The sequence below is a fragment of the Macaca nemestrina genome, chromosome 3 (assembly GCF_043159975.1).
Source record: "Macaca nemestrina isolate mMacNem1 chromosome 3, mMacNem.hap1, whole genome shotgun sequence".
Lineage (NCBI taxonomy): Eukaryota > Metazoa > Chordata > Mammalia > Primates > Cercopithecidae > Macaca > Macaca nemestrina.
In genome coordinates this window covers 156,372,590-156,395,926 of record NC_092127.1, presented here as the reverse complement: position 1 = coordinate 156,395,926, position 23,337 = coordinate 156,372,590, and the positions used below count along the sequence as shown (strand labels likewise).

The following is a 23,337-nucleotide window of genomic DNA, read 5'->3' as shown; positions in this document are numbered from 1 at the left end:
GCCCTGAGGATGATACATTCTTCTCATCTTTCTCAGAGGCAAAGCCTGTCTTTCAGACACACATGGGACCCCTTCTGACCTATCCCCAGCATCCTAATCCTCTTCATGTGGAGTATAGGGAAGGGAAAATGGACTAAAGTCCCTCCGAAGACTATTCTGGCATGTTTCCAGAGTCTCATTCTGCAACAAAAGCAGACACCAGGTAGGCTTCTTTCCAGGGCGTCCGATTCCTCCTGGTGAAGACTTGTCACAGGGCTTCTTAGTCCCGCTCCATTCGTTAGCAAAAGGGAAAGTGATAGATCCAGAGCATCCAAACAAAAAGGACACTCTTTTATTACAACAAAATAAGAATGCAAATCTCTACCCTGGAAGTAGTAAATTACAAGAGAGGTTAAAAAAAAAAAGCAAGAGCAAATTTACAAAGAAGGGATTTAATTTGGACTACTGAAATTTAATTTCTTTCTTCAGTGAAAGATAAATAAATAGAAGTAACCTTTCTTTACTAGTGTCAACATCAAGATGTAATGATGTAACACTATTGTAACATTATTTACTAGGTATGTGAAAACAAGGTCTGTATTTCTGAGTATCTGAAAATAATGGCAATCAACAGGCCTCAGATCACCAATTTTACAGGTTGGGTTCATATGCCATGTAAAAATCTAGAACCTAACTGACTGACTCTGAGACATGCACAGAAAGTGATCTACAAGTAAGGAGGTAGCCGCGGATGAGACTATGCTACACTACAAAAATGTGGTTACTCAGGTTCATGGCATCTCGGAGAGGAATCTGCAGAGCACCCATTCACTGAATTAATACTTAACATCTAAAGTTCTGCAGAAATCAGGGATTGCAATTTGGTGACTAAAATATCTTAAAATTCTTTAATAGGACTGTGGTAATAAGGTTTGCAACCAACATGGTGAGCTGAGATGACAGGCAAGGGCTTTGCTTGTTTCAAATACATGGAAAAACTGAGTGAGAGATCATTAACAACTTTTTAAATACTAAGAAAACATTCAAAATCACAAGAAATAAATCCCTGGGCCAGAACCAAAGACAGAACTCAAAGTCGGATGAGAGGAAGTTAAAGCTCTGAAGATGTAAAAGGCTATCGGAACATGAGATAAGCTTAGTGTGTAGGGGCTGAGATCCTGATGAACCCTGGAGAACAAAGGGTCATATCTCACCAACAAGAAATCAAAATTTCAAAACAGCTCCCATGTAGAGGTATGGCATCCAAATACAGAACACCCATGGAACATCAAGTTCCCGAGCCAAGAAAACAGTAACACTAGGCTGGGTGAGGTGGCTCACACCTATAATCGCAGCACTTTGGGAGGCCGAGGCAGGCGGATCACCTGAGATCAGGAGTTCGAGACCAGACTGGCCAACATGGTGAAACCCCATCTCTACTAAAAATACAAAAATTAGCCAGGCATGGTGGCAGGCGCCTGTAATCCCAGCTACTCAGGAAACTGAAACAGAATAATTGCTTGAACCCTTTAGGCAGGGGTTGCAGTGAGCCAAGATGGCGCCATTGCACTCTAGCCTAGGTAACAAAGAGTAAAACTCTGTCTCAAAAAAAAAATTAAAATAATAATAATAATAATAATAACACTGGTCCAAAAGCTAGGACACCCATCGGGCACTAACTGAGGCAAATGAGAAAGTGCTGGGTTTGTACAATCCTCATTGCACGGGACTCCCACATCAAACAACCTTTAATGAAGAGACTTACAGTGAAAGCTTAACACCAAACAAGAAACAATTTACCAAAAGAGACAGCCAACACAACTGGCAAAACCTGTGCCCAAGAGCTAGAAATAGAACAGTAAATAGCGGTTGTTCAGGAAAAAGTTACCATGAATTCAACTAAAGCTAGAGAGAACCATGTGTGTTGGAAAGCAGGATTTGGAAAAACTTGGAATATGCAAATAATTTCTCCCCTTATCAATGCTGAGTTAAGTTTCTAAGCAAGTACTTCATTCATTCATCCATTTGATATATATTTATTAAGCATTTATTCTGCATCAGGCTCCGATTATTCCCCCTTAGTCTTGGCTGGCACTGGCTCTGAGGATGGTTATTATCCAGTTCCACCCCTTAGCCCAAGATGACTCCACAAATATTGCAGCAACTACCGTAGATAAAATAGTGTCCTCACTCACAGAGGAGAGAAGGGAAATGAAAAAGACTTTAGTGCTGGAGTTCAGACAAATTATATACATGTGCCAAAATATAAAAGGAATTTAGGACACAAGCAAGCATCAAGAGGGAGATTTAAGAGCTGCAGGAACACGTGCTTCCAGTGGGGAAACCAGAAAACTCCCTGGGAAAGAGAGTGACTCTGCTGCACCCCATGGCAAGAGCAGGATTTTAGCGGGTTACCAAAAGATGGATCCACATACCAGAGCGGAAACAGCAGGAGCAAAGGCACGTGACCCAAAGGCACAGGGTGTACCCTGGCAGGAACAGCCCACACACACTACTATAAATGTCTACTGAATAGTAATAATACCAACAACAATAACGATCATTCCTCATGAGTAATAGGTAATAAAAATAAGGAGCAGTGAAAGGAGACCTAAAGGACTCAAATACCAGGGTGACCTTTTAAACTAGTGGGTACACACTAAACAATTTCAGCAGGGAAGTGGCATGATGAGAGCCATGCCTCAGTTAGATGCATTTGGCCACTATGCATGAGTTAAATTTGCAGGCAAAGAAACTGCAGGCCAAGGTCTGGAAGCTATTATAACACTCCAGATCCTCACAGCTGAGGTTACAGTGGTGGCTGCAGTCATCCAAAGGAATGGATAGGTACCGACAAAAATGAACAAATATGCAATTTTTATTAGCAATTCCTAGAATATAGTCATGTGTTGCTGAACAACAGAAATACATTCTGAGAAAGGCATCACTGGGCAATTTCATTGCTGTGCAAATATCATCATGGAATGTTCTTACACAAACCTAGATGGTACAGCCTACTACACACCTAGGCTGGATGGCACGGCCTACTACACACCTAGGCTAGATGACAGAGCCTACTACACACCTAGGCTAGATGGCAGAGCCTAGGGTTCCCAGGCTACAAACACGTACAGCATGTTACTGTACTGAATACTGCAGGCAACTGTAATACAATGATAAGTATTTGTGTACCTAAACATATCTAAACATAGAAAAGGTACAGGACAAATGGGGTCTTACAATCTCACGGGACTACTGTTGTATATGCAGTCCACGGTAGATTGAAACATTGTTATGTGGCACATGACTCATTTTAAAACTGGAGTTTTAACATAAACACAAATATCTGCATGAAAAGTCAGGAAAGAACAGCTCTAGCTATTTACTTCTTATTTTCATGCTCAATGGATGCCATTCCACATTCCATCCAACAGCAGCACCCTGTCCTGAAAGGAGATAGCCGGGAAAGGCAGACTAATCTCAAAACAGAAGGAAAGAAAATTAAAATTCCAGTCTGACATACGAGCCTCAAAACCAATGTAGGGCACAGCAATATGCACTGCTGACCCTTGACTGATGATTCCGACCACACCTGATGATAAAATTATTAACTCTATGGCATGTTGCTGTTGTTTTTTTTACTGAAATCATTTCCCTTCTCCAGGGAACAGTGTGGCCCTGTTCAGACACAGGCTGGTGAGGAGGCCCCAGGTCAAATTGGCTTTCCTGCCTTATGTGAGGGCAGCGACGGCTGCCAAGGTTAACATTTATTTCTGCTATGAGTAGCCTCTACAGAACGTCAGCTTGAGGTTTCAACAAGCAAATCTTATTTATTTATTTATTTATTTATTATTATTTTGAGTTTTGCTCTTGTCGCCCAGGCTGGAGTGCAATGCTGCAATCTTGGCTCACTGCAACCTCCGCCTCCCAGGTTCAAGCGATTCTCCTGCCTCAGCCTCTCTTGTAGCTGGGATTACAGGCGCCCACAACCACACCCAGCTAATTTTTGTAATTATTTTTTTTAGTAGAAATGACGCTTTACCATGTTGGCCAGGCTGGTTTCAAATTCCTGACCTCCACCCACCTCAGCCTCCCGAAGTGCTGGGGTTACAGTACCCAGCCAAATCTTATTTAATGATCAGGAGAAGCAAGCTACAAAGGAGTATGTAGAAGGGAGGAATGGAGAACAAATCAAGTAAAATACGTAACAGGGTTCATGCCTGGACTGAGGGATCAACAACAATGGGAGAAGAAATCAGAGATGGAAACCATGAGAGGGTACGAACCACACTCTAGTTCCAGGGAAGGGCGTTTCAGGCAACGTGTTATGCAGCTATGTGCTCCCTGGAAAAGCAGCCACTCTCTCTCCCCCCACCAGAAAAAAGACACAAAGTGACAAGCGCAGTAGAGGCCTCAGGGCAGCAATCGCTATGCTGAGCACAGGTAGCACGTTTCTGGCACCCAGTAAGAAGACAGTTTTCTCATAAAGAGCTCTTAGTAAGAAATAAGTCAAATGAAAATAAAGAGCTTCCTTGCAATTACTGGACAGCACACACCTGTGCAGCTCAGGGCCCTTTGGTAATCTCTGGAAAGGAACTCAGCTGATGGCCAATGTGTCATTCTCTGAGGTGAAAAAAGGAGCAAGAACACATATGTGAATTTTTCAGGTAAATTTACTTCTTCCACTTCAAGAGCCCAAATGTTAGCATTTTAACCACTGTGAAGGAACAATGTCCTCAAAATATATTAGCTTGAACCATATGAAATTAACCTTTTTGTATGTCAAAAATGCTCAAGTACTAACAATTTCACTTGGATCAATGGCAGTACATGTCCTCCAACTTTCTTCTACACAGGGGTAGGCAAATTTTTTCTTAACAGGATCACAGATATTTTAGGCTTTGAGGGCCAAGAGACAAAAAAGAGATTATGTAGGTGCTTATATAACCATTTAAAATGTAACCATTTAAAAATATAAAAACCACCCTCAGCTCCTATAAAAATAAGCACAGGCTGGATCTGACCTATTGGCTACAGTCTGCAGATCCCTGTTATATAGGGTGCAGGTGTAAACTTTATTCTGATGATGCTCACTATGAAAATTGCTAATTTCAGAGTAAAACTGTAACACCCTTGGAGATACCAACAATATCTGAAAATATGTGAAAAGCTGTTTACCCCAACACTGCTGGCTTTAATGCTGGCTGTTGATCCGAATCCCTATTCTATTATCAGCAATCCCTCCCTACTGCTATAAAATGCTACTGCTTTTAACTATCTGACTTACTTTACAAGCAATTGTCTGGGTGAGGACTTGAGAGTGGTTCTAACTTTTCTTTGCTTTCTTTTTTCTTTTTTTGAGACAGAGTCTTGCTCTGTCTCCCACGCTGGAATGCAGTGGTATAATCTCAGCTCACTGCAACCTGTACCTCCTGGGCTCAAGCAATCCTCCCACCTCAGCCTCCCAAGTAGCTGGGACTACAGGCACATGCCACCATGCCTGGCTAATTTTTATATTTTTTGTAGAGACAGGGTTTCGTCATGAAGCCCAGGCTGGTCTTAAACTCCTGGGCTCAAGTGATCCACCCACCTCAGCCTCCCAAAGTGCTGGGATTATAAGCATGAGCCTAGCCATAACTTTTCTATAAAGAAAAAAACTGAGCTGCACAAGGTAATGGCACTTAAAAGTGAATACGAATAAGCATAACTACAGAAAGGATATGGGAACAAAAGCACTATGGGGAATTACCCCAAATTTCCCCTGACTTAGAGCCAAAATTCCACAGGTTCCAAAGGAAAGCAACAAAAACAAATAAATATCTATACAACTGGTCCAAGGCCAAAAGACTGCAGGGAGCAAGAAGTAAGTCTGAGACACACTGCCCTTCATAGAAATAAAGATAGATAATGAAAGGGAAGAATCATTTTTCTCCTAGGTTAATCAGGGGTAACGACAAATAGGAAAAGGCTACAACTATAGCAGTTCCCAAAAGACTGCCGGGAAAACGTCAGTGTTGTGAGACATCGAAGATCATCCCTGAGGGAACTGAAAGAGTTTCCTCCTTTGGAGAAGGCTAAGAAGTAAAAGCCAGGAACTCTCTCCCTAATACATATTAAACAGACACATACCCAGGGGACCTCTCTTCTGGGTCCATGAATTTTGTGATTATAAAGGAATTCAAACAATCACTGCGAAATGTTTTTAATTTATGGCATTATTATTGTTTCAAATGTTATATATTGTGATGAAAAACGAAAGCTTAAAAAAATAAAAGCCTATAGAAGAATAGATACATTAGGCCAGGCATGGTGGCTCATGCCTGTAATCCAGAAACTTTGGGAGGCTGAGGTGGGTGGATCTCTTGAGCCTAGGAGGTCAAGACCAGCCTGGGCAACATAGCGAGACCCCATCTCTACAAAAAATAAACAAAATTATCCCGGCACGGTGGCACACATCTGTAGTCCCAATTACACAGTAGACTAAGGTGGGAGGATCACTTGAACCAGAAGTTCGAAGCTACAGTGAGCTGTGTTCATGCCACTGGACCCTAGCCTGGGCAACAGAGCAAGACCCAGTCTCAAAAAAGAAAAGAAAAAGGAAAAAAAGAATGGATGCACTGAAACAGAAAAAGGAGATTGTTGATATACAATTCTGGTCTTATAGGGCCACTTGATTACAAAAATCCTAATTTAGGTAACATTTCTTACCATGCAATATTCAAAATTACCCTAGAGCAATCCATTCTCTTGTATTGCTAAACATCCTTATTTAAACCTTTAAAGCTTTTACCAATTCAGGACTCTGTGATATTCTACAATGAAAATTAAAGGGAAAAAAGCAAGAGAGAGACTGATCCCATACATACATGAGCTGCCTGGACGACAGTGAGCCTCCGGGTACCGTCTGCCCATAGTGACAGTCAACACATTGGTAGGGGCCTCTGCAGTTCCCAAGTCCTCAGGAAAGACTGAGATGGTTAGCTGCGGTAGGGGGAGACAAAAAAAAAAAGGTAGAAACAAAACAGAGACTTAGGATAATGACAGCATTTTTTTTTTCATTAAAATGCTAATGATGACCACAAATTTCCAGATAACCATGTTTATGAATTATTCATAGTCGCATGCAAGATGAAGTCTCCCTGTCACTGCAGGCAGGCCCCGGGCTTGCTGATGATTAGCATGTGGGCCCTGCAATAAGTGTGACAGAGGCACAGGTCGCTTCCAGCGACCAGGGCTGGCCCTCACTGGCCCCCATCAAAAGTCCAGGCAATCCCACCTGCATTTGCCTGATGTTTTTCCATTCTTCCTTAACATCAAGGAATAGCACTGCCTGGCTCTTTGCTGTGACATCTGAACTAAAATCCTGTAAAACTGTAAAAGCTTGAAAGGAAGAAAATTGTTTTTCTGTATTGGGGAGGTTAGATGTCGCGCTGATTGGGAAAAAAAAAATATTTTCAGTGACGTATAACATATAGAAAACGCACACACCACAATGGACAGCTCAATGTATTTTCCTAAACTGAAAACACACCAGATCAAAACCAGAACATTATCTGCACTGCAGAAGTCCCTTCATGCTCCCTTCTAAGGCTGACTCCTATGCAGAAATTATTTTTGCCCTTTTTTGTGGCCATCAAGTCGATTTACTGTCACTGTTGATTTTTTATTTAAAAAACATATGCAGAACACCTACTATACACCCAGCACCATGCTAAGCACTGGAGCTACAAAGATGAATAAGACACCATCTCTGTCTCTAAGGAAAGTGAAGTCTAGGGGAGCCAAAGGATGCACACAAACTGGCCACTATAGGGTTATGGGATGAGCAAAATCATTGAGCTTTATATCAAGCAAGGGTGTGTCTAGTCCAGAAATGGACAGGTCAGGGAGCGCTTCCAAGAAAAAGGGGTGCCTAGCATGTCCTAAGGCTGGGTAGGAGTTAGCCATGCTAGGGATGCAAGACAAGGCAATAGAAAAAGGAAAGGTAAGAAACCGCATGGTATAGTCCAGAATTGCTGGCCACTCTCTAGAGTGAGGCCTGCAGAATGAGGCCAGAAAATAAGCCTGGAGCCAGATGGCAACCATGTACACATCTCAAAGAACTCTGACTTTATCCTGGGTGTAAACAGCCACTGAGGGGTCAGATCTGGGTTTCAGATGTATGATTCTCTGGGTGGACTTGAAGGGGGCAGGGTAGAGGCAGGGAGACCTGTTTGGTTGTTACAATCATTCAGGGAGAAGGAAAGGGTGGAGATTAGGGCAACAGAAGTAGATAGAGAAGGGGAGAGAAGAATTAGTACTTGGAACCATCCAGAAACTCAAAGCGGAACTCTAGGTTTATTACATGTGGATGAATGGTAGTGACAACCAAGGTAGAGAATATAGGAGAAGAAATAAGGAATACAAGGAATTTAGTTTGGGGCATTAGAAATTGAGGCGTCAGTGGCTCACGCCTGTAATCCCAACACTTTGGGAGGCCAAGGCAGGCGGATCACCTGAGGTCGGGAGTTCGGGACCAGCCCGAACATGGAGAAACCCTGTCTCTACTGAAAATACTAAATTAACTGGCATGGGCATGGTGACACATGCCTGTAATCCCAGCTATTCAGGAGGCTGAGGCAGGAAAATCCCTTGAACCCAGGAGGCAGAGGTTGTGGTAAGCCGAGATTATGCCATTGCACTCCAGCCTGGGCAACAAGAGTGAAACTCCATCTCAAAAAAAAGAAAAAAAAAGAGAGAGAGAAATTGAAGCATGGAAGATTCAGGTGGGGATACTGAGATATTCTTGAGCGTAAAGCCTGGAGAAGCAGCCTGAGAAAAACATAAAGGCATAAAAGCGATTACAACATAGTGGGGAGCAGAGATCGTGTCAGTGAGTGGCGTCACTGCAGGAACATGGACAGAAGGAGAACATTACACGATCAGTGCAGAATCCTGGAGAACACACACAATAGAATGTGCAGAGGAAAACCATCTTTTGAAGACGACCCAGGAAGAATGGCAGAGAGGTACACGGGATAGAAAGAGATGAACAAAGATAAAAAATGAAAAATATACCTTTGGATTTGGCATTTAAGAAGTCACTGTCCACCTTGATGGAGAGCTGAGATAACACCTGGTGGAGGCAGAGATAACAGAATCAAGAGAGCAAGTAGAAGAGCCCAGGAAGGGGAATGCATGGCTGCTGGAAGAGACTAAGTGCTCATAGCACATGGCTACAGGCTGAAAGACGCAGTTCAGAGGGAGGGGCTGAAAGTCCAAGAGGGAAGAGGTAAAGATGGTCTGAGATCTCAAAAGAGGTGGGCCAAAGGGTCAGGAGTACAGATGAAGGGGCTGACCTTGAAGAAGAAGGGGAGTCCACAACCCTCTGATATTAGAAGGAAAGTACAGTAGCTCCCCTTTATCCATGGGGGATGCATGCCTGAAACCATGGATAGAACCAAGCCCTATCTAGCTATACTATGTTTTTTCCCACAAGTATGTACCTGTGATAAAGTTTAATTTATAAATTAGGCACGGTAAAGAGATTAACAATGATACCCAATAATAAAATAGAGCAGGTGAATGTGGTCTCTATTTCTCATAGCTATCTTAGTGTACTGTACTGCAGGAAACTGCAATCACAGATATGAAACTGGGTAAGGGGGGGCTACTGGAAAGATAAATCTGGCTATAATAAGGTCATAATGAACAGTATTGGGAATTTGGAGGCAATAGACCAAATGGCATCAATGTTTTCAGAAAATGGTCGGCAAAGTCTCTTTGTTGAGAATGATGTGACAAGTAAATGGTCTGAGGACATGGATCATGAAATTCTTGGTTTCTGGCAAGCTATCCCCCAAAATTAAAGTAGTCTAAGTCTGTTTTAAGGTACACAAACAAACAAGGCAGTTTGTACCAAGATAGAAAAGAGCATTTATAAGTTCTACCCCTAAGAGTAGAACTTCAGAGTATCAAAAAATACTATATAAGGCCCGGCGCGGTGGCTCAAGCCTGTAATCCCAGCACTTTGGGAGGCTGAGACGGGCGGATCACGAGGTCAGGAGATCGAGACCATCCTGGCTAATACAGTGAAACCCCGTCTCTACTAAAAAATACAAAAAACTAGCCGGGCGAGGTGGCGGGCGCCTGTACTCGCAGCTACTCGGGAGGCTGAGGCAGGAGAATGGCGTGAACCCGGGAGGCGGAGCTTGCAGTGAGCTGAGATCCGGCCATGGCACTCCAGCCTGGGTGACAGAGCGAGACTCCGTCTCAAAAAACAAAACAAAACAAAACAAAACACAACACTATATAAGCAAAAGATCTGGAAGATGTTTTTTCTTAAAATGATCTTGGGTTTTGGGTGTCAACATTTCCAAAGGTGTACATATAGTTTCACTAAGCAAAACTATTACCCGCCATCTTTTTTTTTTTTTAAAGATGGAGTCTCGCTCTGTTGCCAGGCTGGAGTGCAATGGCGTGATCTCAGCTCACTGCAACCTCCGACTCCCTGGTTCAAGCAATTCTGCTGCCTCAGTCTCCCGAGAAGCTGGGATTACAGGCACGTGTAACCACACCCAGCTAATTTTTGTATTTTTAGTAGAGATGGGGTTTCGCCATGTTGGCCAGGATGGTCTCAATCTCTTGACCTTGGGATCTGCCCACCTTGGCCTCCCAAAGTGCTGGGATTACAGGCATGAGCCACCGCACCCAGCCCTACCCACCATCTTAGAAAGCTTCTTGAATTGCTCCAATTCAAAAGTCCTTCCTACCATGGATAAACTACTGAAAATGAAAAACAGGCAGACATTTGAAAGTAAAGGAAAGAAGGAGGGGAGAATGGGTTCGCAGTGGCACCTGCTACTAGACTTCCTAGCTGCCTCTTAAAACAGCAGTTGTGCCATTCCACTGTGATCTCCTGAACGCTTTTCCATCTAGGATTTTAGCCAATTCAGAAATGGAGTGGAGTGACTTTATACGTGGAAAGTATCCCAGTAATGCCAAAAGAGCAAGATTCATTAGAAACCCGATGCAATGGAAAACACCTGGAAAAGCAGCTTTTAGGTTCCCCAGATAGCCTTTGTGATCTCAAAAACTCTAAGCCTGCTCTGCAGTTTGTCTATTCTGTTAACAGGAACAAGATCCAGGCCATTTCTGGAACTTGAAAGGATTTTAGAACCAATGCTATCTGCACTGAAGTCAGTCAGGACAGAGGTGGTTTCAAAGGCATCAGATGCCTACTAACTGGACCATCTCTGTATCCTCGGGTCATAGGATGTAGTAAGCAGTCAATAAATGTGAAATAAATCAATAAACCAATACATTAGTGAAAAGCTTTCACAACTAGGAGGTAAGGAGGCCAATTAAATGGTGAGAACAAAAATAGTCTTTCTATTTCTTCTTTTCCTACCCTAACTGACTCAAAGCAAAGCTGCAAATCACATTCAGCTGCACTTACTTTTCACAGAAGAAAATCTTTATGAACTCATAAATAAGAACTTGTAAGTAAATACTGCATGTTAAGTGGGAGGATTCAGAAAGTATGAAAAACAAGATGCCTCTTAAATGGGAAAATAGATGGGTATGAACATTTTGAGGACACAAAGCAATAGAAATTGCAGACTTTACATCTGTCTGCCTTCTTTGTCATCCTCCCCTGTGAAGGACAGGACATCATTACTCTCACAGCATGGTGCCTCTCCTCCCAGATGCTCATTCACACAACCCGCTTAGGTTTAACCCGCTGGAGCAATAAGATAAATAGTCAAGAGATAACCAAGTCTCGCTTCCTTGAAAATTTTAAAAATTCACCTTGGTTGCAAGTCTGTTTTAGTCCTAATATATATTTCTATTACTCACGATTTTACTTCTTTTATAATAAAAGAAGCCCTGAGGTATCATGATCATACTGAACACATTTTATTTTATTTTATTTTACTTATTTATTTATTTATTTATTTAAGACGGTTTCTTTCACTCTTGTCCCCCAGGCTGGAGTGCAGTGGTGCAATCTCGGCTCACTTCAACCTCCGCCTCCCGGGTTCAAGTGATTCTTACATCTCAGACATGCGAGTAGCTGGGATTACAGGCGTGCACCAACACACCTGACTAATTTTTGTATTTTTAGTAGAGACAGGATTTTACCACATTGACCAGGTTTGTCTTGAGCTCCTGACCTCAAGCGATCCACCTGCCTTGGCCTCCCAAAGTGCTGGGACTACAGGCGTGAGCCACCATGCCTGGCCTGAACACATTTTATATTACGCAGCAACACAAGGTAATATTCGTCTAAAAGTAACTTTAATAATAAAGCTTCCAAAGGTGAGGAACAGTTTTTTTTATTAGTATGTACCATGTGACATTTTTCTGAATTGTTAAAAAATAACTTGATCCTGAGAACATCAAATCTGATCGTGTCCATCTGAGTAGCAATATCTTGGGAAGGAAACCAATCTTTGAGACTTCTTTCTACTCTTAAGAACGCTAAGAGCAAGATAAATATATGCTACTCACTTGAATGCAAGCCATCAAGGAAAGGAAGGGAATATATTTGCCAGTCTACAAAGTGTTTAGTGTGCAGCTTTTTAATTACTACATTTACGGTACTAGCCATAATATATTCACTACCACAAATGCTCTACAAGGTCATTAATCCTCAACAAATACATTAATGCTTCCCTCCTCTCCTACAAGTTCTTATTATGCTGATGTGGGACAAAAATGCCAAGAATTCTCTCCAAAGTAAACATTTCATGTCAACAGGGCCACTAATTCTACTATGCTCATTTCACTATTTTTAAGATATATAATAGCTCTGCTTAAGCATTTCCTGTTGTTGACCTAAAAGATAAATTTGTACACAAAAAAATTTTAAATGGCTTTGCTTAAAGCAACATTTATTAATAGAAAGGTGACACAAGCTATCTAAAAGGTTGCTTATGCTCTTCCAAAATAATATATTCTATAATTCAATAATTATAATTCTCTGCATCATTCTGCAGTTACGGTACAATATAATTTCTGCTTTTTAAAATCTCCAGGAATAGGCCGGGCACAGTGGCTCACACCTATAATCCTAGCACTTTGGGAGGCCAAGACAGGCAGATCACCTGAGGTCAGGAGCTCGAGACCAGCCTGGCCAACATGGCAAAACCCCGTCTCTACCAAAAATACAAAAATTAGCCGGGCATGGTGGCAGGTGCCTGTAATCTCTCCTACTTGTGAGGCTGAGGCAGGAGAATCACTTGAACCCAGGAGGCAGAGGTTGCAGTGAGCAGAGATCATGCCACTGCACTCCAGCCTGGGTGACAGAGCGAGAGACTGTCTCAAAAAATAAAATAAAATAAAATAAATAAAAATTTTAAAAATCTCAAAGAATAAGACATTGAAAATGATCATGATTTTCAAAACAGTTGAGGGATTACCCATTTAGGTATCAAAATGGGTTTAATTTCAACCATAGCAGATTAATTTTTTTTTCTAAAAGGTAATGCCTTCTTCAGAGAATCCAGAATGTGATTAATCTTTGGTGACACAGGATCATCAACATGACTATAAATTACTTGCTCTGCTGGAACATGAGAATACTAACTCCAAGGAAAAGGAGTGGCAGCAGTTACTGGGCAGGAGCTGGGTTTCTACCACCACAAAGAGAGCTGGATGGGGAGTTACTACTAAGGCACAGGGTGCAATGAGAATCAAAAGGAAGAGACTGCTGAAGTTCTCACAACAGGGAGAGCACAGATATAAGTACACTCTGGAGAGCTCAAGGGGAAATCCAAGTTACAGAGCCAGGTCTGAAGTCAAGAGCTGTGGCTGATTAGAGTCAAGGTCTGAGTTGGAGATAAACTGATGGCGAATAGAGGGAGAGAGTGTAAGGTTGGCTTTGTGTGTATCCTGCTGGTAACTGGGTTTAACCTGCCCATTAAAGGCCAGTGTCAAGACAGCTGTTCTCAGAAGCTTCTGAGGCAACAGAGGGCTGTTTATTCCTCTACTCAAAGGCAGATGGCTGCTAGGCTTTGGGGATATTTGTCTGCCTTTCGTAGTCTGGCTATCTCCTCTCCTTTGCCCTAAAGAGTTGCATCTCATTTCTGTTACAGTACCAACCTTTCCCTTCTTCAACTCAGCTACAATTTTGGAATTCAGATAAAATAATGAAGTACAAGAGAACAAAACTTAAAATACCAAGCTCCAGATAAGATCTGAAGGGCACAGGGCACGGCCTCTGTTGTGATGCCTTTTTTGTTTATTTCTTGGTTCTTAGGGAATTCAAACAGTGTTTCTTAAGCAGAACTCATTTGAAGTGATTTAGCCAAGCCTAAAACCTGCCCGGAGTGTGTTATTTCTAAGTGACCACTGTGATTTAACAAGCACCTCCTTTGGAGAAATTCAATAAGCAGAATCTCCAGAAACACAACAAAACCAGTTGCCCTGATGTGAAGATTCTAGAAATGTGGGAACAAACTCAGAACCTGAAGAAGGGGTAGGCCTTTACCACTGCATACATTAAGTAGCTATGGGCAAATCAATTAGCCTTCTAAGCCTCATCTGTAAAATGGGCTAAGGATATCAGCCTTGCAAAGGTATGAATGAGAACGAAAGGAAAGGCTCAGAAGAGATCTACAGATGTGAATTACACCTTAATTAAGTACATAACCCCCTACAACACACAGATCTTTATTTAGACCTGATAAGGTCTTGTGCCTAGTAGTTTCCATCCAACTCTCGCAACCTCAGATAAGATTCTTTTTCCAAATTATTTCCATAGAACATTATTTTTGGCTAATAAATATTTTTAACTTCACTGCGCATATAGGAAGAACAACTACTACTGAATTTTCAGAGTAAAAAAAAACACTAGAATGTAAAAATTCCCCATTATCATTTTCCCATTTTGTTTTCTCTTAACAACTTCCTATTCAAGTTCTTTTCTCTTTTTCCCATTTTTCTTTATAGCATCTTTGTGGAACTTATTTTCTCACTTTAAGTTCAACCCTTGCAATAACTGTAACTAAGAGCTGTAATGTAATTTAGCAGTTTACAAGGCACCTTCACATACATTATTTCCCTTAAATTTCTTCTATTCTTTTTGTTTCTTGTCTTACTTTCAGAAATACAAACAGAACTTTCTAAAATCAGCAAAGAAGCAATTTTTCTCCTTCCAGCTGCCAACATACTAATACACAATACTTCGCAGAGTTGTCCAAAGCAAGTCAGACTACATACAGTATACCTAAATCCTGACACATCCAACTCTCCTTACAAATAATTTTTTTTCTCCCTGGTAATGGTCTCTTGAAGTTAAAATATAGTGAGAAATGTGTAAACGTACCAATATATTAAAATAAGAAAAGTAAATGCCTTTAAGAATCATGAAAAATAATTAATAATAATTTTTTAAAAAACTGCAGGCAGCCCAGTGAGGTGGCCCACACCTGTAATCTCAGCATTTGGGAAGCTGAGGTAGTAGGATCACTTGAAGCCAGTAGTTCAAGACCAGCCTGGGCAACATAGCAAGACCTCATCTCATCAATTAAGCAGTCAATCAATATGCAAGCAAGTCGGGTATTATGGCCCATGCCTGTAGTCTCAACTACTTGGGAGGCTAAGGCAGGAGGATTGCTTGAGCCCAGGAGTTCGAGGCTGCAGTGAGCTATGATGGTGCCACTGCACTTCAGCCTGGGTGACATAGCAAGACCATCTCTAAACAAACAAAGGAATAAGAGGTTGAAAACATTAGCAGAAAGAAAAAGAAGGAATAAAGTTGTTATTTTTGCTTCCAGTAAAATTTCCATCATCTATCTTACCAGAGCTGTTTTTCCCCAAGCTCTGCATTAAATAATCTGATCATTAAATCTGTGAAAACCACAAGGGATGTGCCCATCTCATTAAAAAAGATGATCATTTGAGCTATGATAATGAGAAAGAGCATCTATTTTTGGTTTTAAGGACAGAAGTACTTCCCGCCTGTTGCTCAGAGCAGCGACACTTCTAGTTAGCTTTAGCACAAAACAGATGCCCCAGCACTCTTTATCATGGTGACAAGAGGAACCTGCAAATAGAAAGATTTCATCTCAGAACTTCCACATACTCTCAATCTTGATTTATCAACAAAGAACATGAGGTGTCTGAAACAGAAAAATACTAATTCTACCATATGAAGGTAAATATTATTATTTTTTTAAAGGATTTTCATAAAGTCTAGATTAGAAATTAGATCAGGCCCAGCGTGGTGGCTCATGCCTGTAATCCCAGCATTTTGGGAGGCCATGGTAAGTGGATCACCTGAGCCCAGGAATTCAAGACAAGCCTGAGAAACATGGCAAAACTCGTCTCTACAAAAAATTATCTGGCCATGTGCCTGTAATCCCAGTTACTTGGGGGGCTGAGGCAGGAGGGCTGCTTCAGTCCAGGAGGGCGATGCTGCAATGAGTCGTGTTCGGGACACTGCACTCCAGCCTGGGCGACAAGAGTGACACTCTGTCTCCAAAAAAACAAACAAAACAAAAGAAATCACATCAGATTCCCCTACAGTCATACAAAACCTTTAAAATTTGAATTGATTGCCCTTTGACTTTACAATGGTTGAACAAGACCCAAAAATAATTTTTCAGTAATCTTTGATACATGTTAATAATATATTAAACATAATTTTAATAAATCAGCTGTTATTCCTAAAATTGAAGTATTAATGAAATTTAAGAAAAAAAGTTGAAAGACAATATTTGGCCTTGATTCTGCTGTGGTGTTTACGTGTTCAATGATGTAAGCTTCTGGCACATAAAACTTTCTGCATTTTGTAAGAGGTACTCTGGGTGGTTTGAGCAAGGGAATGGAGAAGAACATCAAGGTCCAACATTATTCACGGAATCTACAGACATGCCTCACGGAAGCTCAGTTCCCTACAGAACATAACTAGGACTACTGAATAAAGTGGCTCTTAGAAAAGAATGTTTTTTTCCAGCTTGGACCCAACTCAAGTCAAGCTAATAGGAAATCTAAGAAATAGATCTAATAGGAAATCACCCAACTGTGATTATGGCTCCAGGCAATGAAGGTCATTATTTTTTGTAATGGTGGAAATACTATGTTAGCTTGTGCCTAGGTTTGAGGTCAGACTTGGAATGTATACTTTAGAGATAACTGACCTTTTTTTCTAGTATATTCTCAAACCAAGAAATACTATCACTTAGTTCATTTTGACAGTGAGAGTAATAATCTCCGAACAAAACTGAAAAGTACAGAGTAACCAAATGAACCCTTCCTTAATGGACCAGACGACCACATATCTAAATTGAACTGAAATCTCACAAGTTGATCAGCAGGGATTATCAATTACATGTGATAGATAACAATCCTGTGCTTATCTCCATTCTCTCCCAAAACCACCCCTAAATGACAGTAAGTGAAAGGCAGAGATAAGTTCATGAGAAGAAAGAGAATGCAGGAGGACAAAATTCATGGAAAACATTTTTGGAAAATCGAAAACAACTGGCCCAATGATGAGTGAATTTTCAAAGCAGAGGCAGACAAAACTTAAACGTCTACAGACAGAATTGTCAGGAAGTAACAAGCCAGTATGCAGCAAAGAACCTGAGGAAAGTGCAAGTTAAGACACAGTTAAGTGGGGTTTGGATGAGAAGACAGGGTGGAGGTGGCACTGAAAATTGGGGGATTGCTTGCAAGTCATTTTAAGGAGTAAAACTCCATATCGTTGCTAAACCATGAAGCTTGCTATGCCCCTCCTCCCACCTCAGCAAAGGTTAAACTTGAGAGGATGTGCACTGTTCTGACAATAGGAACAGTGACTGGGTGGAGGGACCAACTGAAAAAGAGAAGGACTAAGTGGAGCTATGCACTCCACAGCCCCTTCCTCTGCTGGGTTCCCAGAGCACTGGCCAGTAGGAGATTGGTACTGGAGACTTCTGGAGAAACTAACCTTCCCAAGAAAAGAGATCTACAGATACCAAAACTGGAAGGCGACTTCTGAAAAGAGGTGGTCATCCTATGCGAGGCCACCAATTGACAAAGCCTTGCTCAGTGCCTTCTCATGAATAAAGACGACAAGATGAACACCAAACATGTGAAATAGGGTCCAGCATGACAGATAGGAACTTCAGGAGGGAACAGGGTCAATGCAGGGAGAAGACTTCAAATATACATAATTAAGAACCCCAACAGGGTAAAATATATTGTATCCACAAAGCAATAAAGAATGGATGCTGTAAAATAGAGATATTGTGAGAATAAGAAAAAGCTCCTAGGAATTAATATTATAATCACAGAAATAAAAAAATCAACAGAGAGGTTAATAGATAATAGAGGTAAATGTCCCCCTAAAGTAGAACAAAAAGATACAAGGATAAAAATCAGGATTTTTTTTTTTTTTTTTTTTTTGAGACAAAGTCTTGCTCTGTGGCCCAGGCTGGAGTGCAGTGGCATAATCATAGCTCACTGCAAATTCGAATCCTTAGGCTCAAGCGATTCTCCCACCTCAACTTCCCAAGTAACTAGGACTACAGGCGCATATCACCACATCCAGTTCTTTCTTTTTTTTTTTGGAAGAGATAAGGACTCACTATGTTGCCCAGGCTTGTCTGGAACCCCTGGGCTCAGGCAATCCTCCCACCTTGACCTCCCAGAATGCTGGGATTACAGGTGTGAGCCCATACACAGCCAGGGATTTAAAAAAAAAACAAAAAACAAAAAAAAAACACAATAATTACGTTGGAGGAAAAATCCAAGAGTTCCAGCATCTGACAAATAGGAGCTCCAAAAAAGAGAGAACAGTCTTCACAATGAATGAAAAAGTGACATACCAAGGTATATTACAAGGAAAGCTCAGAACACTGGGGGATTTTTAAATACCCTAAAAGCATCCAAAAAGAAAAGAAACAAGACATATAACAAGTAAATATAGTCAGAAGAACATGCAACAATTCTGTAACAAAATTGGAAGCAGAAGAAAATGGAACAAGCCCTCTCAACTCCCAAGGAAAGTAATCTCCAACTTTAAATTAGATATCAATCATATGTAAGGGGAGACCAAATGATATTTTGACACATGCCAGATCTCAAAAAAATTCCATCTACACACGCTTTCTCACAAAGCAGCCAGGCAATGTGCCTCCCCAAAAGAGGGTCAAAACCAAAAGAGATTACATCCAGTAAACAGGTCAATCAAGAATTCCCAATGTGATTGGTGAGGACAAATTCCAGGTCAACAGCTGTGCACAGGCCTCAAGAGTAAACAGTCCAGAACAGAGTGAGCAAGCAGAGAGCCCAAGAAAAATGTCACATGCACACACATAAGAACCAAGAGATGTGCTATTGTGTTTGACCTTATTTGAGAATTTGGGGATAAATAAGCAGTATATAAATAGAATACTAAGCAACAAAATTTTTTTTTTGGGGGGAGGGGGACGGAGTCTCACTCTGTCACCCAGGCTGGAGTGCAGTGGCTCGATCTCGGCTCACTGCAAGCTCCACCTCCCAGGTTTACGCCATTCTCCCACCTCAGCCTCCTGAGTAGCTGGGACTACAGGCACCCGCCACCTCGCCTGGCTAGTTTTTTTGTATTTTTTAGCAGAGACAGGGTTTCACCGTGTTAGCCAGGATGGTCTCAATCTCCTGACCTCGTGATCCGCCTGTCTCGGCCTCCCAAAGTGCTGGGATTACAGGTTTGAGCCACCGTGACCGGCCAAGCAACAAAATTTTAATGTGCTATACAAGAAAGAAAATAAAATCACAGTATCTTGCATAGCTCAGCTGTGAAAAGCATTTACAGTGAAAACAAACTGAGATATAACTATCTTAGAGAGTACAGGGGCAGGTATTTAATGGAAGAAGAATAAAAGAAAGCTAAACCCTTCTCCTCCTCAATGGAATTCATGTTTAATGCCTAAAATGGAAAAAAAATTCCAGAATTACCAATATATGCATATTAATCTGTTACAAGGAAGTAAATACCAAAAGAAGAGCTAAATGAACTGAAGAGTAGTTGCTTCTAAGAAGTGGAAAACGGCAATGCAAATCTGTGGGCAAGAATTTGTAAGCTATATACAAGTATAACTGCAATTGAAAAACGAACTTTTGAAAGGGTAGAAGTTGATCAATGAAACATATAAACCATCCAACTGTATAAGACAAATTGATAATGTGAAATTTCATTTTCTACTATAAACAAGGAAACAGATAAATCTTAATCTGCTCCTCCTAGTTACTCCTATTGTTAAAATTCAATTTAGTACATCTTGTTATTTAAGGACCACGATGTGAGGTCCAATATGCCTAAATCTTCACACCTCTAGCTTTAGTTAACACATAGTGAAGGGGACCCTGGACACCAGTGCGCAAAGAACAACTGGCCATCTTAGATAGAGTTCATTAACCACAGCTTCATATGGATAAACACCTTGGCCGCTGCAACATCTCCCCTTCTACCAGAGTCCTTACTGAAGCTTCTTATGGTGAGTTATATCCTTATGGGGGAAGAAGGATTGGCAACAGCCAGCATCTAAACTCTGTTCCACCATATTTAGGGAATTCCTCATCATGTGAGTTCTGATGAGAGCACATCTCTCAACACAGAAGCAAAAATGGCTAGACACTAACATTCCCAGAGTGTCTTGCAGTCAAGGCTTACACATGGCTTAGCCTTGGTCAACCCTGAATCTAGAACCAGAGACACAAAGAGGCAGGAGCAGGAGGAAATTATCATGGGTGAGGGCAATGGCAACAACACTCACTGCTCAGAGGCAGCAAAGGCTGAAGTGACAGAGCTGGTGCCAAGTGTCCGATCCTGAAGAGATGGTCAGCATGAACACCAATGTCCAGTGTTCAGTGACAGGGTCTACCCGACATAGAACTAATCTTATTGTATGACCTTGGCTATGAATCTGGCTGTGTAGTCTCTATTTCGTGCCTGTCCTTTCCCCCAACTTCTGGTAAATTCAGAATGTACCCAATATCTTCTCAATAAATTACTTCTTTGCTTAAACTATTCAGCTAGTTTCTGTTGCTTCTATCCAAGAACCCTGACTGATACACTGCTCCGGGATACACAGGTAGAGATAGGTAGCCATCTATCGAAGTTAACAATGAAATGTTTGTTTCATAAGATTTCCAAGCAGAACTAAGAAGCTTTTCCACAGAGAAACATGGGGGAAGGTTATGTTTTAAGAAACAATTAAAACTGTTTCTGGAACATTAAGGGTGATCAAAGTTTTGGTAGGCTCTTTTTTTTTTTTTGACACAGAGTCTCGTTCTGTCACCAGGCTGGAGTGCAGTGGTGCAATCTCGGCTCACGGCAACCTCCACCTCCCAGGCTCAAGTGATTCTCCTGCCTCAGTCTCCCAAGTAACTGGAACTACAGGCGCACGCTACTACACCCAGCTAATTTTTGTATTTTTAGTAGAGACGGGGGTTTCACCATGTTGACCAGGATGGTCTCGATCTCTTGACCTTGTGATCCACCTGCCTTGGCCTCCCAAAGTGCTGGGATTACAGGTGTGAGCCACCGCGCCCGGCCAGCTCATCTACTCTTTATATTAGTTTCTACCATTAGCCAACCCATTCAAAGTTCTACACCACTAATTGACTTCACAACCACCTCACTCTGGAAATGTAAGCAGCTTGTGAATGGGGAGCTGCCACTGTTTGCATGTGGCCAGAAACACACTCACGATTCTTACTGTTGTGAGTGGGCAGAAGAGCAGTAGGTGGGGAAGAACAATTTTCTTTGTCTTTCCACTTAAACACAGCTTTCAGAGAGACGAGGCAGTTTGAAAACCAGTGGTCAGGAACTACACATGACTATGAAAATGCAAACTAAGGCATCCAAAGATTTACATTCAACTGTAGAAACATCAATATTGCTGAAAAGCTGCACCCATCGATTCAGTGTTCTGTGGCACATTTAGTTCCAAATCTGAGAACACTGAACCTGGGCAATTTATCTGCATATGCCTCAGGCTAACCACACAAATCTTACAGACAAAGCTAGAAGTTAAGATAGATAGCTTAGAATGCACTGTTGATGTGACCAAAAGGGCTTCATAAAAGAGTCAAATGCAGTAATGACATTACCAGAAATGTGGACGCAGAGAAGGAAAGTCTCTGTGGTGCCCCACTGTCTCTGAAAACTGAGGATGGCTTTCATGACAAAGAAGTAACCTTTTGTTAGCTGTACATGAGATCATACAAACCCGATAAAGAGGGCTTGTAAAATAAGTGCAAAGCTTGATGCCTGCATATAATTTTCCCTCCTGTGGTGTTATTTCATAAAGATTTGTCAACAGATCAATCCCTCAGTCACAAGAGTCAGGCTACACATCACCTTGGGGGAAAATTATTTAATTTCAGTTGGTGATGTAAATGCTACTTTTTTTTTAGACTGAGCGGCATGATCTTTCCTCACCACAACCTCCGCCTCCCAGGTTCAAGAGATTCTTCTGCCTCAGCCTCCAGAGTAGCCAGAACCACAGGTGCCTGCCACCACACCAGGCTAATTTTTGTATTTTTAGGAGAGATTTTTGTATTTTAGGAGATATTTTGTATTTAGGAGATATTTTTGTATTTTAGGAGTTTCACCATGTTGGCCAGGCTGGCCTCAAACTCCAGGAGATCCACTTGCCTCAGCCTGTAAATGCTACTTCAAATTCCATCAATTGCCAAACTATCTTTACCATACATTCTTCTATGTAGTCAGTTCTCTTGAAATAGCTAATGGCCACTAAAACAAGAGTTTCATTCCACAGCTGTCCAAGTGAGTTACGCTATGCTCACATTGTATTTTGAAGAGCTGAGATAAATTTATCTCAGTCAATCCCAGATTATTCCTCCCTTGTTTCATTTGAAGATCACACAACAGGACAGTGGTTCGCACAGCAGTGTGTGTGTGTGTGTGTACACGTCTGTGAAACTGTACAATCTAATCACCACAGCTCTGCAAAGAACACAGCACAATTCTATTCAGGTTTCAGAAATGGAAAAAAAATCTCAAGAAATCATTCTCAAAAGCTGTTTCCAGAATACCTTCTTGGGAAGTTTAAAAATTGGGTCCACTTTGTAATGCACGAGTATAAAGGAGGTAAATTCATAGCTTGCTAATGACCTTTTAATGCTAGAACCATAAATGGCTATTTCCAAAACATATTCACTGTATCGAATGCCTGATTTGATATTTAGTTATGTAAAAATTTTTTCCATCTCAACGAAGCCTTAAGGCAGCCTCCAAAAATTTATACAGAGGGGTTTTACCTTGTCCAGTGAAGGTTCTACTTCCAACCATCACAAGTACCAGAATTTTAAACTTTTACTATAAAAATCTCTATGGGATTATATAATCTTTCAACCATCTTCTTAACTTGAAACTTTTTT

General features: G+C 41.3%; 1 protein-coding gene across 10 annotated transcripts in view; it reads right to left on the bottom strand.

Annotated features, from left to right (window-relative positions):
* Positions 1–23,337, bottom strand: part of LOC105487718 (amyloid beta precursor protein binding family B member 2) — a 410,283-nt gene that overhangs the window by 247,096 nt on the left and 139,850 nt on the right. For 9 of the 10 annotated variants that reach the window (XM_071093688.1, XM_011751293.3, XM_011751301.3 and 6 more), the window contains one exon: positions 6,846–6,960. The exons of the other annotated variant lie outside the window; for it this stretch is intronic. In XM_071093688.1, coding sequence (XP_070949789.1) covers positions 6,846–6,891 — 46 coding nt within the window. In that variant the 5' untranslated portion in view covers positions 6,892–6,960. Of the gene's footprint in view, positions 1–6,845; positions 6,961–23,337 lie in introns of those variants that run through there. 10 annotated transcript variants of the gene reach the window in all.